The 13,953-nt window shown below is 41.4% G+C and overlaps 1 protein-coding gene across 2 annotated transcripts in view; it reads right to left on the bottom strand.

The window, feature by feature from the left end:
- STAB2 (stabilin 2) overlaps positions 1–13,953 on the bottom strand; it is an 82,382-nt gene that overhangs the window by 41,061 nt on the left and 27,368 nt on the right. For both annotated transcript variants that reach the window (XM_061444999.1, XM_061445000.1), the window contains exons 17-28: positions 13,686–13,766; positions 12,610–12,762; positions 9,433–9,495; positions 8,547–8,630; positions 6,977–7,063; positions 6,344–6,455; positions 4,914–5,094; positions 3,811–3,904; positions 3,452–3,610; positions 2,972–3,067; positions 2,139–2,234; positions 1,141–1,188 (exon numbers count right to left, since the gene is read on the bottom strand). In XM_061444999.1, the coding sequence (XP_061300983.1) occupies positions 1,141–1,188; positions 2,139–2,234; positions 2,972–3,067; positions 3,452–3,610; positions 3,811–3,904; positions 4,914–5,094; positions 6,344–6,455; positions 6,977–7,063; positions 8,547–8,630; positions 9,433–9,495; positions 12,610–12,762; positions 13,686–13,766 (1,254 nt within the window). The remainder of the gene's footprint in view (positions 1–1,140; positions 1,189–2,138; positions 2,235–2,971; positions 3,068–3,451; positions 3,611–3,810; positions 3,905–4,913; positions 5,095–6,343; positions 6,456–6,976; positions 7,064–8,546; positions 8,631–9,432; positions 9,496–12,609; positions 12,763–13,685; positions 13,767–13,953) is intronic.

The following is a 13,953-nucleotide window of genomic DNA, read 5'->3' as shown; positions in this document are numbered from 1 at the left end:
CCTGATTTCCTCCTCACACCACTTCATTATCTAAAGAGCACATTAGCAGGTGACCAACCCTTCCTATTGTGCTCATTCCTTTAACTTCATTAGTTTCTCTTTACAGTATACAGTGCTGCAGTCAGCCCAGGGGCAGGCAGATAACTGATTTAAATTAGCCACATTGGCCTTTCTTTTAAGCAGCTCCCTGAGGTCCCTGTTGCAACTGTGTGCTTTAAGGATTCCTAAGCTATTTAATTTTGAAAAGCATGAAAACGGCTAATATGCTGTGCCTTCTGTTTTTGATGCTATTCATTAGCATATCACTGTTCTTTTCTGTTTGCCACTATTTCCTCTATACTTCTTATACTTAGGTTTTAAGCTTTTTGTAGGGGAAACTGGTTTTGAACTCTATTCATACAATGTCAGCCACACTAGGGTAAGGACCTCTAATATTCCTGCTGCCCTAGTAATAATAGTATGTGAAAACATAAATAAAGAGTGAAAATCAATAAATCTAGAATGTTTTTTTTTTTTTAAATCTAAATTGGTATTTCTTCCCTAATCTGCAGCCAGACAAGCTAATCTCTTCCTTCATTTCCTGCACCTCAGTCAACCCCACACAGACTGAGCTTTCTCCTCCTTGGTTGCTGTGAGAGCAGCACACTGATGAGCCATACAGCTGCATTTTCCTGCCATGGGGCACAGTGAAAATGGGGAAGGTAAGGTATTGCCTTCTCTCTCTACTAGTATTTTTATTGCATGAGAGAGTTTGGAAGCAGCCACTTAGGGGCATATTCAGGCTCTGCTTGTACCCTGCCGCTTGTCATCTGGACTAGAGTATATTTATGTACAGAGCTAGTCCTGGCTTGTGTAGCCCCCTGCTCCAGAAAGTGGGCTTGTAACTAGATCTTCTGCTTGTGGGACTTCCTTACTTGCCTGAATTTGGGATAAGAATTTGGTTTTCGGGCAGAAATAGGGAACCAGGTGATCAGCCCTGCCATGGCTGGTGGGAGAGGCCTTCCGATGCCTCTCCAGAGCTTGGGCCTCTGCTCTGTGATAGGAATAGTGCAATGAGATTCCCATCTCTATAGCCTACAGGGCTTATGTATTTATGCAAACTTGAACATACTAAAAAAATCAACCACAAAGTGTACTTACATTAACCCATTGGTTAAATGAAGCTGCTTCTGACAGAGTGGATAACTCCTGATTAGAAAGAGAAAGAGAGCAATGAGTATGTAAGGTATAATTAGCTGTACCAAAGTACTCTAGCTGTAGCTTGTGGTGTAATCCGCTGTGTCTGGCCTGGCTGATGTGACATAGAGGAGGAGGTTTTCAGCATGTATGAAATGGGAGGGCATTCATGTTTTTCTAGTACTGATACTTTCTGGCAGTGGGAGTGGTGAGTTACCAGCTCTTCTGAAAATAGGCCATCTATTGCTTAGGTGTATTAAGCTTACCTGATCTTGGTACCTGATACGCACTGACCCCAGGCTAAGTGTTAATTTTCTGGGAATCTAAAACTTTTCTTAACTTCATGCAAAAATAACTGAAAGGTGTGTTGTTGGTGTATGTACAGCATTTTACATATCATTCTGCAAGTAGAGAGCCTTTATTCTGCCACTGTACTCAGAACAGTGAGTGAGATAAATGATGGTATGAGCAGGGATGGCAGGTAGCGCTTAGAGCCATGTAATGTTATTGCCAGTGGCTGAGACAGCTGACACTTCCATTTTTCCTGTGCTGTTAAATGCATATTGATTTCACCATTTTACTTGTTTTGGTTTTATTTGCCTGCTGGTCAGTATGATTTCTTTGAGCGTGATAAATTGATGTTTTCACTGAGAGAGACCTCAGGGCAGAACTTCACAAGAGCTGCGTGCTCCCTGGGAGGTGAGTGCTTAGCACATCTGCAGGTTAGGCCTCTGGGGCTGCAATTTTTCAATTTGTCTTAAGAAGGAAATATGCTCAGATCCCTTAGGCCCCTTTCCAAGCTGTGTTTTTAAACACAACAGGTCATTTATGTATCAGACAAGTGCCTCCAGCTAGAACATTGTTTGCAGGTAGCACTGGTGGACATCATATTTTTCTGTTTATAATGGCTTTGCGATCTCTCTGGTTATGATCCAGTGTGAGAAGACGCTCATCTTACTTACATCGGCAGCATTTCCATAGCAGATTCTGCCATCTCCTTCGTAGCCCTTTGGGCACACACACTTCCAGCCATGAGAGGACTCAAACTGGCAAGATGCCTTCGAACCAGAAAGAAAGAAAATTCAGGAGACCACTAAGAGCAAGGATGGCCTCTAAAGCCCCTTCTGAAACCCATTCGTATACAAACATGAACTTAACATGATGCATGGACATCCTTACCCTCCCATAGGACAAACTCCACCAGCTTTGGGCACTAACTCCCTCCTCACATGCCCACCATACCCTAAATCTGTAGGAATCTAAACTCTTCCTCAACCCTTTCTTACTTCCTCTGTACATAAACTGAGCCCTGTTCCTTCACCCAACTGTACCAGATTTGTCTTATGCTCTTCATTGCTCTTCCTTTAGCTCTGTTCCTGTGTTCTGCCTGAGGCTGCTGTGGCTCTTGCAGGCACTACAGAGCACAGCAGAGCCTGCAGGTCGGTTGAACCCATGCAGTTGCAGATAAAGTTTATAGATGCCTGTGTAGAGATGACTTGGCTAAGCATCCCAACAGGCTAATGCATCCAAATTGAAATTGCTCGTGGAGAAGCAGCATGCATTTATTCCAGGCTTGAGAGAGTACATTTAGGATTGGGGGCAGCCCTTGTAGTCTCTCCTCAGCACATGTGGTTCATGTAGCAGTTTTGATGCTTGCAGCACTGCTTGGAAAGCTTTGTTCTAACTCAAACAGAAATTGCAGGCTTGAAATAGCAAGGAAAATCTATGGTGTGTGCAGGAGGCAAGGTGTGATATGTATCTGAACACTTTGTTCAGGGAATGGTTAATAACTCACCAAACGATGGCATTTTCCATTTTGTTCGAGGCATGAGTTTATGGGTGTGCACTCCACTCCATTCCCCCGAAATCCATCCTTACACTTGCAGTCATTCTGTTGTTTTAATAAAACACTGCAGTTCATTAAAGTGACTAAAATAGGGTGCATATTCTAGACATGGTGAATTAGTCTATCTGTCTTTCTGTGTAGTTTCAATACTTCAGTGAAATGACACTGATTCATATATCCAGAAGACCTTTATACCTGACATCTACTAGCGTGCTTACTAAAAGGTATTTGCTGCCAGAACACCACCACAGAGTGGGGAGGGTGCACTGGGATAGGAACTGAAGGAGACTGCCTTGTGTAGAGAGTGCTGTATGGGAATAACCTTGTGGCTGTGCGGGAGAGGAGAATCTGGGGAAGAAAACCGGGTGAGAAGCACAGGCAGAGCAAAATGGGTGAGAACTAGTGCCTAACAAATGTGAGAGGACATACCTGACCTGGTCCAATGTATATGCAGGTGGCATTTTTGTGGCACCCTGACACTGTGGGCAGCAGGCAGTTGTTGATGGCTGAGCAGTCCCTTCCGTCACCTGTCCATCCTGCCTGGCAAACACACGTGTGCTCTCCTGGGCCAGTCTGAATGCATTCAGCCTGGGGGGATGCAGAAGCATCTGTTCAGGACAGGTAGGTGGCATCTGGCTTTAGGTGTAAGGCTTGTCTGAGCAATAGTGATGCCACTATCTGGGGAAAGAGCTTGAAACTGCAGTGAAAACTGACTCTTCCTTCTGCAAGTTTCTGGCCAAACCTTCCTTTCTATGGTGCCAGGCTCTATGGGAAAAGTAGGTACTTACATTGATATTGCAGCCACCTGGGTTTAAAGCAGCACAAGGATCAACTTTGGTGCAGCTCATACCATCTCCCGCATAGCCAGGTTTGCAAACACAGCTGTAGAGAATGAAGTGAGGCATTAAACATGATAGGACAGCTGTAAAGTGAAGCAATTGTTTTCCACTGTAACATGTTATTTATAGGCGGCTTAAACTGGTAACCTTGGATTCACGATGCATATATTATATGGTTTGTTTTTTTTTTTCCCCACAGAATATTGGCTTGCTTAATTAAGACAAATCAGGGATGCATTCTCCGTGTATGAGATGGGAAATGAAATTAGTTTTGCCATGATGTGGTATTTGCAAAGGTGAGCTAGTAGCTCTGAATTAATTATGAGCTGGGATTGCTCTTTCTTTCAGTGACACAGAAGATAGCTCTTTCCCTGAAATGCATACAAGAAAATGAGCCACCCCATTTCCCCCGGTTGTCCTCCCAGGTTAATCTGTACTGGAGGGAATTTCTTAAGCACTCAAATTACACAGCATCCCCCATCCCGCCTTCTATGGTAATTGTTGTGGTTTTAGCTCATTATGAATACACTGCAGCAAGAGGCAAACTTGGTGTGTGTGAAAGTGAGCATGAGGTGAGCAGCAGGCATCTGTAACAGTAAGAAAGTTTTGTGACGCATCCTGTCAGGACTGGAGAGCCTATGCTGTGGCATGCAAACCAGCTGAGCTGATCTGAGTGAACTGTCCATCCCCAGACTGCTTGAGAACTTAATTGTTTTTCAGCAAAGCCCAGGCTCTTGATTCACTAAAGAAATGGTTAGAAATAAGAGTTTCCTGAGAGAGCCTTTGTAGATGTTGGTAGGAAGGCAGCCTTCTGAACAAGGGTTAGATCTGTATGAGTGTATCAGTGTTAAATACAAGGTGCGGGGTAGGGCATTGAGAACTCTTGATTACTCTCTTGCAACTCAAGGCTGATGTGGTGCATGTTTATGCTTTTTTGCTGCATAGCAGCATTTCAGTGGCTGATGTCTGTGTACTGCTACACAGTGCTGTTTTGATCAAGCAAATGGGAAAGAGCCGCAGCATAGTTAATTAGATGCAAGTTACTGACTTACCTCATTGCACCATCGCTAAGCTGACAGTCTGCATGTGCATGACAGAGCTGTAGAGAGGGATCGCAGGGAACAATCTGCTTATCACAGAGTTTCCCCATGTATCCACTTCTGCATGATCCAGGAAGACAGATCCCATCACTGTCTATTCGGTTATTGCACTTCCCATAAACGCAGAGGCATTCTAGCAGAGATAAATTATAATGTGCAATTCCATAATTGTAAAAGGCATCTATTCTTACATAGCACTTACGAATCAGGTCCTCCTTTTTTTCCTAGTGTCTAAACTTTTGTATTTCTAAAGTCTTACTTTGTTGGGGAACTTATTATTTGTTTATCATGTCCGTGTCTTTTCAGGTGTGCTTTATGGGTAACTATTTAAAATCTGTTATATCTTTATAGTGCACTTATCTATCAATGAATTTCAAAGTACTTCAGAGAAGTAGGGGAGAAATACTGTGTCCTAGGCTATTAAGGCTGAAATTGTTTCATTGCACAACTTTTGGTGTACTTTCAGAGATATGGGAAGCCTTTTAATGCTGAGTCCACAATGCTACAAATTGCATAGTGCTGAGCTGGTATACGGAGCAGCAGCACAGACCTATAATCATTTTGATGGGGATGGACTGATTAGTGCTGCTGGGAGGCACAGCAATGTGCCCAAAGGACTTGGTAGGTAAGCCTTCTGCAATCCCAAGAAGTGCTAGTGGTGACTAGTTAAGTCAACAGGTACTGCTTTGGTGGGACTGCAGCTTAGGCAATACCACCTTTTCTTATGGAACTTGTTTCTCAGTTTTTGTTCATGTACCTGTGAACTTTTGAGTGAGCTGGGCTTCATGAATGACATAGCAAAAAGAGACTAAACCCGATTTTGTAGATGGGGATTATATCTTATATTTGCTGGTTTATATTCTGTAGACTCTCAAACATAGTATGGTTTGACATAGCAGGTGTAAATCTGTCAGTATATAGAAGATGACTGCTAGAACTATAAGTTTTGAAGATCATAAATCATTCAGTAAAGATGATTATTAAGCGTCCCTAAACACAATCTGTTTATAGTTTTAGTTGTTCTTAGGTTACATATATTTGTCATTGCAGGCAGAATTTGCTCTATTGTGGGCAGTACTAGATGGGAATAGAATAGCAAAGATCTTCTTTTCCATTACTTATGTGAGGGAGACCGAAATGAAAAGAGCAATAAATTAGTATACAGCAAGCTATGACCTCTGCAGAAAGTCCAATTAAGTCAGTGAGAAGATTTTCACTGACTGCAGGCTTATGATGTATCCCTTTGAAATAAGAAATGGAAGTACCCCAGAGACATCTTGCTCATCTGACATAGAGAACGTTTAGCGAGGAGTTAACTCCTACCTCAATGTTACTAGGATCAAAAAGAAACAGTTATGCTGAGGAAGTATGGCTGTACTTACCTTTATCACACTGAGGACCATATTTGCCAGGGTCTGAGCAAAACTGACACTGAAAGCCTTGAAATGCCTCAGCACAAATGCAGGTCCCATTTCCATCCAGGCCGTCCATGCACTGTGATAGTGGAAAAGAGGTGATTTCTATGTATAAACTGAAATGAATTTTTATCCTTCCCCCAGAGAAGAGACTATGTGCCTCTCCATATTATTGACTGTGACAGACTAGCAGGAAGAGCCTCAGCTTTAAAGAAAAAGGTATTTCAAAGCAAAAGCTTTCCTTATGCTTGTACTTTGTTGCTGTGTATTCTACATTCCTTTGCAATTTTAAAGTGAGAATAGCAAGCTGTGTCATTACTGTGTGCTGTGCAGAGTAGAAGTGTAAGAGTGGATCACCAGCCCTGACCTTGCCTGTGTGCTGTGTGTTGGAACTACAGAAGCCTGCAGTTCAGACATCTGAGAGGAGACCAATTAGTTTTCCCTCCCCCATATAACTGAACCTGAAATTCACAGCTATCACTGGACATAAATGGAGGGAGCCTAACGTATTTATTGTGCAGAAGCACTTTAGGGACTTCTGGGACACAGCTTATCCTTCCCTCCATGGGAGTTCAGGGTGCTGCCAGATGCTCTGCTCACCTGACCATTTCCTGAGCAGGGTTTGGAAAACCCTCCTGGGCACGGACTGCAGTCAGGGCCGAAGAAGCCTTTGCAACATTTTGGTTCCTGTGAAATGAAGTAAATATCGTCTTTTTTAGTGCCTTAGTGAGGAGGCAGTGTACGAAAGACAACTCTTCATCATGTTTTGTCTCTGGCAAATGCCTGTAGGGGTAGCTGGCTCTTAAAAGGCTTGTGTGGAGCCAGAGCCACCCCTGCAATGGCCTTGTTAAAACCAGGAGGGGTGCTGGGAGCCTAAGAAGGGGATACAAGACCACCATATCCTTCCCTTGTTCTTGTCAGACTCATCAGTGTTAGAAATCCCTGTCCTCTTGCCACTTACAAATGTGCCTGTGTGCATCTGCTCATATTGTGTGCACTCTCATATTTGGCAGGGGGAGGGAGTACAGTGCAATTCAGAGGCAGGCAGTCTCCTTTACATCTGAGATCAGGAACTAGAAGATATGTTTTACCCCAGGGAGATGCTGTGAAAGCCAGACATGCTGCTTTGATCTTCCCCCTTCCTCTCTGCACCAGTGTGGCGTTTCTCCGCTACACAGACCTAAATGTTTTTCTCTGCTGCATCTTCTGTTTTATTCATGAATTTGCTTCTTGATCCATTTGTTTATCAAGAGCACAGAAAGCGTATTAGGAAAAAAAACCCCTCATTTACATGTGCGATTCTTTTCTCCCAAGTAACAAATGACAGGACAAGAGGAGATGGCCTCAAGCTGTGCCAGGGGAGGTTTAGACTGGATACTAGGAAAAAATCCTTCACCGAGAGGGTGATCAGGCATTGGAACAGGCTGCCCAGGGCAGTGGTGGAATCACCATCCCTGGAAGTGTCCACAAGCATGCAAATGCCCTCAGTGACATGGTTTAGTGGTGGACTTGGCAGTCCTGGGCTAATGGTTGGATTTGATTGTCTTAAAGGTCTTTTCCAACCTAAGTGATTCTATGATTCAAGGGAAAGGAGTAAGCAAAAAGCTCTCAAAGCTTATGGATTTGTTAGACTTCTCTGCTTGTTACTTAATGGTAGTTCTGAAATGCAGAATCTGTTTAGGAGCCCCAGGATCTGGAAAAGTGTAAGTACTTCTCATGGGCTAATGACTTCTGCAAGGACTAGGTTTGCCAGGCAGAGCAAGTGGAGCGTGGTTCTTAGGAGTGTTTCCTATTCATTGTTACCCCATACTGTGTGAAGTCCTGGGACAGGAGTGGCTGTGACCAGGAGGGATCAAGCTGTCCTGTTCTTTGTGGGTAAAGCTGTATGGAGCAATGATAACACCTGGGCTTGGAACCTTATGTTGAAGTCCTGCATTACAGAGTGTTGTTAATAGCATATGGCAACTAAAAATCTCTCTGGAATGTGCCTGGTATTTTGCTCTATGTTTTACAGTCAGTCCTCCCAGCCCCCTGTAGAAGGAAGGGTATGGAAACTGTATGGACATTTCCATACCTCTCTCAAGTCCAAAAAGGAGAGTTCACAATTCAAAAGACAGTATTTTGGAAAACTTTTATGTACATTTCACCTTAAGGAAACATAACTCTGTACCTTTATTGTTACATTGCAGGCTCTAGTGCAGCCAGTTTTTTGAAAGGTTGGGCCTTCAATAATGCATCTTCTTTTTGAGAAAGGCTGAAACATGCATGAAGTGGAAGCATTAGTATTTCTAGGCAATGTAAAGTTCTGTGATATAGCCTTACTATCCCAACGTAATTTAAGTGAAGAACAGTAAGTACTTTGCTATAGAGTTGCATTTAAAAATGTTTTAAATTATGTATTTTTCATTAATATGAACTTTCTTTTCATTTTTACTGAATAAATAGCATATAGGTTATTACTGAATACGGCATACAGGACTAACTACCAATGAGTTTTTATAACATGGGGAATAAAATTCCTGTGATAGCTAGACTCGAGTTTTGTGTGTGGAGAAACATGCAGCCAGATTTGCATCTCTTAGATGCAAAGCAGATGGGAGGGTTTCTATTCTTTCTGAAGCTGATTCTGTTGACAGTTACTTCTGGGAGGATGCTTAATCAAAAGGAAATTTTTAACAGATGTGAGGTCTATTTTAAGTCTATTCCTCCTCTATTTTTAATTTGCTAACTCTCAAAGTGTAATCATAGCAATTCTCATTCCTCGCCTCCCTCTTCTGACAATGCCTGTCTGAAATAGATTTTACTTAACCTGGGAAGAGTCAGAGCTTCTATGAAGTCTACAAGGGATCTTGCAACGGTAAAAATATAATGCTGAAATCACCTGATGATTCAATTATTGCCTAAAAGAGGCTAAAGTAGTGTCTACATTTGTATTTTTATGTGGCCTCTTGTATTCATATCTGGTTCGTTTTCTCATTGTATTGGGAGAGCAGTAATCAACATATGGGACCCCTTCCCTCTAAGCATTTTGCACAACTGGGGAATCTGTCACTTACAATGGGCTTTGAATCCTGAGGACACGGAGCCATTGCTTGTGATAAACAACTTGTACAGAGGCCCTAGATGGAAACAATAAGGTTAGTCATTTGAGATGGCGTTAAACCAGGTGCATACTTATGGAAGATATACTCTGTACATTGTAAGTACATGTGTTCTATGGCTTTTAACTCTTAGAGCATGGATAAGGAACCAAACAGCAGCACCAGGGCTGTATCTGCTGGTTCTGATTTTTCTGGAGTGGTTGTTCTTTTCTACCTTCCCCCTTTTATCTTCATCTGTCCTTCCCGTCCTCCCTTATTTTAAACAATTGGAAGCTTCCTAAAGAGAAGATAAACATGGGCATGAATGCACTGGTGTCCTTTGCTCAATCGCATATATTAGCTAACATTGTCTGAAGGTCTAGTGCAGTTTGGACGCTTAACTTCTATGAGTATTTTTTATTTCATCCTAGGAAGACCACAAATTAATGGTCCCATATATACACAGCGTGAACAGAAATTTGTGTATAGGCAGGCAGTGAAGAGAAAAATATTCTTTGCTTCCATGTTGTAGATCCTGTACTCCATTGTGATCCAGTGGTATATAGCTATTTTTATGTCTTCACCTTTTGGTTGCCTTTCTCCACTAGCTAATTTATCACCATGTGGTAGTGACAGTAGCAATTATGGCACCAAGGATGTATAAACTCCAGCGGCAGTTTTAAAGATGAGTTCTCTGACAAGATCAACATGCAATAACTTCAGAGATTCTCATCTTTTCAGAGGGTGAATATGGAGTTTGTCAAAGCTGTGTTGCTCGTGACTGCTAATGTCTTGTGTTTCAACCAAGTTAGAATAAATCCTAGAGCTGGCATTCCATGCATTACCTCACTGTGTTTCATAGTCATTCGACAAGTGACCACGAACACTAATTATGGCATTTTACACACAGATTAAACACTGGAAATGTAGGGAAAAAAAAATCAGGTATTGGTTTGGGTTTAATAGTTCTTCATGGTGTACAGCGCTTAAAGGAATAAAGGGCCAGACTTACAAAAGCATTTGGGTGTCAAATAGCTGAGGTTTGTGGTTCAGATATATTTTGTCAAATACACTTGGGCATTGAAAAGCTCTTTGATAAGCTGTGGAGTCATGGCAGAAGCTGTCTCAGGCTCTTACCTTTCTTTGTGTTTCTGAAAATCCCTGCAAGTGCCTCCTTGCTGCTTTAGAACTTAAAAAATCTGTTTGCTGTGGAAAATGTTTCTTTCTGTTGGCATCACTCTCCTGATGCTCAATGCAACTTGGTGTCATCTACTCACTCCCTTTCTCTGCCTGGGATGGTTTCAGCCACTGACATGTACCAGCTCCCTTGTTTTCCTGAGGATGGGGGTCCTGTCTATCCCCTCAGCCTTGCACAGAGGGGAACAGAAAAAAGCATCTGCACTTCCACACAAGGTCAGATCTGCCTGTTTTCAGCAGTAGGTTAAAACACTGTCTTTGCACTGAAGTAACTGAAGCATAGACATATATTCCTGTACATCAGGTCTGCTGTGGGAGCGATGACCTCTGGGAAGAGGTGGAGCAGACAGCTGGGAACAGCTACTACTGGTTCATTGCTCAGAACACCTCTTGTCAGAGGTCATCAAAACTGGTGACAGTCCACACCTCAGGCAGGTACTGCAGACCTGGTGTCCCTGTGTTCTTTGTGACATTGTGGATAAGCACTGCTGTCATGCAGTTCGGCTCAGGTGCAGCTTTCAGGGTTTGGGTATGGCTACATGGCTACATATGCATTAGCATTATGGTTTTGTCTTTTAGGATGTAAAGTTCCTGTAGGTGTGTATACCTGCTTGTTCCTACAAAGTTTGTCTCTTTTAACTGCTACTACAAGTATTATTTATAAGGTGGTATTATTCCAGTTTTCCGAGAGTGGAGAAGATGCATGGTGAAAGGTAAGAACAGCAAAGTCATTGCTCCTTTCTGGTATTCTCCTTGGTAGCAGTGCTCTGCTTAAAGCCTTGGATATTAAACTATATTTTAAACTATGCACGAAGCTTTCAAAGGTGACAAACCCACCTAATTCAATTTGGGGAGTAATTTTTGTGATAGATGCGGTTAGTTTCATCTTTAAATCATTTCTCTGTGTTGCTTTAGGAGTGATTGATGTCAGACATAGACTGTAGGTAGGGTTTTGGTAAGGAATGCAGATTACTAAAGTGTTCTGGGTCTTGATTGGTTTTTGTATTGGAGATGGCTGTTCATCACTCTGCCTGGTTTATGATTGCATTGCACATATGGCATTCTGTAGTTACTGCCAGAGGTAATAGTTCTTTACTGTGCCAGCTCTTGTGTTTTCTTCATTGCATTATGATACTGTCCAGCTCTGTTGCGAACCTCTTTCAAGGCTGTGGTTCTGGACTGTTGTAAGTTAAGATAGTAAATATTTTGCATCACTGTACCAGAACTGTTAGTGGCCCAGATACGTGCTTGAACATAGTACAATAACAGCTCATTGGAACCACGGTTATTGCAAATTAAAAGCTTAGTTGGATACTCGGTCGTCTTACCAGAAATAGTGTCTGAATATTACCAAGTGTAAAGGCCTGTACTGTGTTACCAAACTGAACAAGGTATGTCAAAGTCTACCCCTTGAAATATAAAAGTGTTTTGTGATTCCTAATTTGAAATAAAAAAAAAAAGGAAGAAAGCAGAGCTAGGGGAAATTGGAAATTGTGGCTTCTGAAAAGAACATATTTCTAATATATTAATACAAAATTAATAATTAATATTTTAACTTGTGGCTCTTTTTCCTGCATACTTAGTAGAAATGAAAATACTGATCTGGAGTAGTTTTCCTGGGAACTTGACACTGCTTACTGTGTTTGCACAGATGGGAATCAGGAATTGAAGGAAAAGGTTTGACTGGAGAGGCAACATATTTACATATACTACTAGATGATCCTGCAAGAACTAGATGTGTTAAAGTGGTTTAGGATGTGCTCATATGAGTTCTCAGTTTGCAAATTACTTGTATATGTGCAGTAATGCTACTCAGGTGGCTGTATGTGATTGATATATGAATTTCAAAAAATACCCCTTTTTTTAACAGACAATATCAGAGAAAATAGTAAAGAAGAAGCTAGAGTGCTTTGTATGGAGCACTGAAGAGCTGTTGATTTGTTATGATTCTCTTACCATTGCGACTTCGCTTCTTGTCTCATCACACCGATGTGGTAGAATTGGAGCAATCGTGGGTGGGATAAGAACCCCTGCTAGGGTATAAATGCGACCATTTTTTGCAACAATATCTGTTTCTTCCATTTCTTCTCCACTCACCAAGACTTGTCCCTGTGAAACAATAGTTATTAATAACAAAATTTTCATGGTTTCTCAGTTTCCAATAATTTGAAGAATTTCTACTCGCACTTCTTTTCAATTGGCTATCTATCTTTTATTACATTTGTTTTATTCAAGTAAAATGAGCACATATATTGCTCATTTTCATGAATATTTCATGAACAGTGGTCTCTAAAGTTTTCTTTTTAATCTGCACTGTTAGCCTGTGGAACTGGTTAATAAAAAACTGACCAAAATGAGAAGACTACTCATGACTTCAGGCACTTATTTCAGTGGGCATAAGCACACTTTAGTCCTCTCTCTGACAAAGTGGGGAAAAATGAAAGAGAGTTTGTGGGGGTGTGTGGCGAAAAAGGATTCTTTATGCATTTCTCTTGCAACTGCTCTGCCTTTTCAAGAATTTTCGTATTTGCCTCTTATCTCCAGGACAGAAGGAACTTAAACATAACAGATAAGTTTGATTTCACAAAAGTACTGAAAAATTAACACCTTAAAAAACGTGTTCACTGCATTCATCAGGATCAGAGATTATAATAGTAAAAAAAAATACAAGACCATGTGTGCACTGAAAGGAGTTTAAGATAACTAAAATATGCAACAGAATTATTTAAAATATTTTAAATAGATTTCTTTTAAATTAGAGCAAAAATGAAAATCACGCCTAGTCTGCGGCTAATCATAAGAAAAAGGGAACTGCAGACTGTTCTTATATATCGATCATTTGCTCTGCATCCCCCAGTAAGTGGGAATAGCAAGTTAAAAATTTCTGCCTCATTATATTTATTCACATTATAATCTGCCTCAAGAAATTCCCCTGCTAGTGTTCCCCCTCCTCCCTTTTTTATTCCCCCTGAATGCAAACTGTTGCCTAGATCAGAGAGAGCGGTTCCCAGGTGAAAGCTGCATTGACTTACAGTGCTGGTCCTGTTAAAATAAATGAACTGCTTCGCCATGCTTCTGATGTGCTCTATTGAGACAAGACTGGCAACCTCTAGCTGAAACGAACATAAATTCAATGAAAGAAATGTATATCATTATTCTTTTCAAATCCAGATGGGTTTCACAAGAAAGACTACTTTTCTCTTTAAGGTGGGCAAATGAAACTATTAGCATTGTAGGCAGCCTCACATTGACTAACCTGCTTGTGTAACAGTGACTAAATTTTGACTAAGTTTGCTGGTT

Source organism: Pezoporus flaviventris, unplaced genomic scaffold (genome assembly GCF_033815535.1).
Source record: "Pezoporus flaviventris isolate CSIRO_AGI_PZ_B2104156 unplaced genomic scaffold, CSIRO_AGI_Pfla_v1 ptg000002l, whole genome shotgun sequence".
NCBI lineage: Eukaryota > Metazoa > Chordata > Aves > Psittaciformes > Psittacidae > Pezoporus > Pezoporus flaviventris.
Note: the sequence above shows the minus strand (reverse complement) of the source record. Positions and strands in the feature narration are given on the sequence as shown.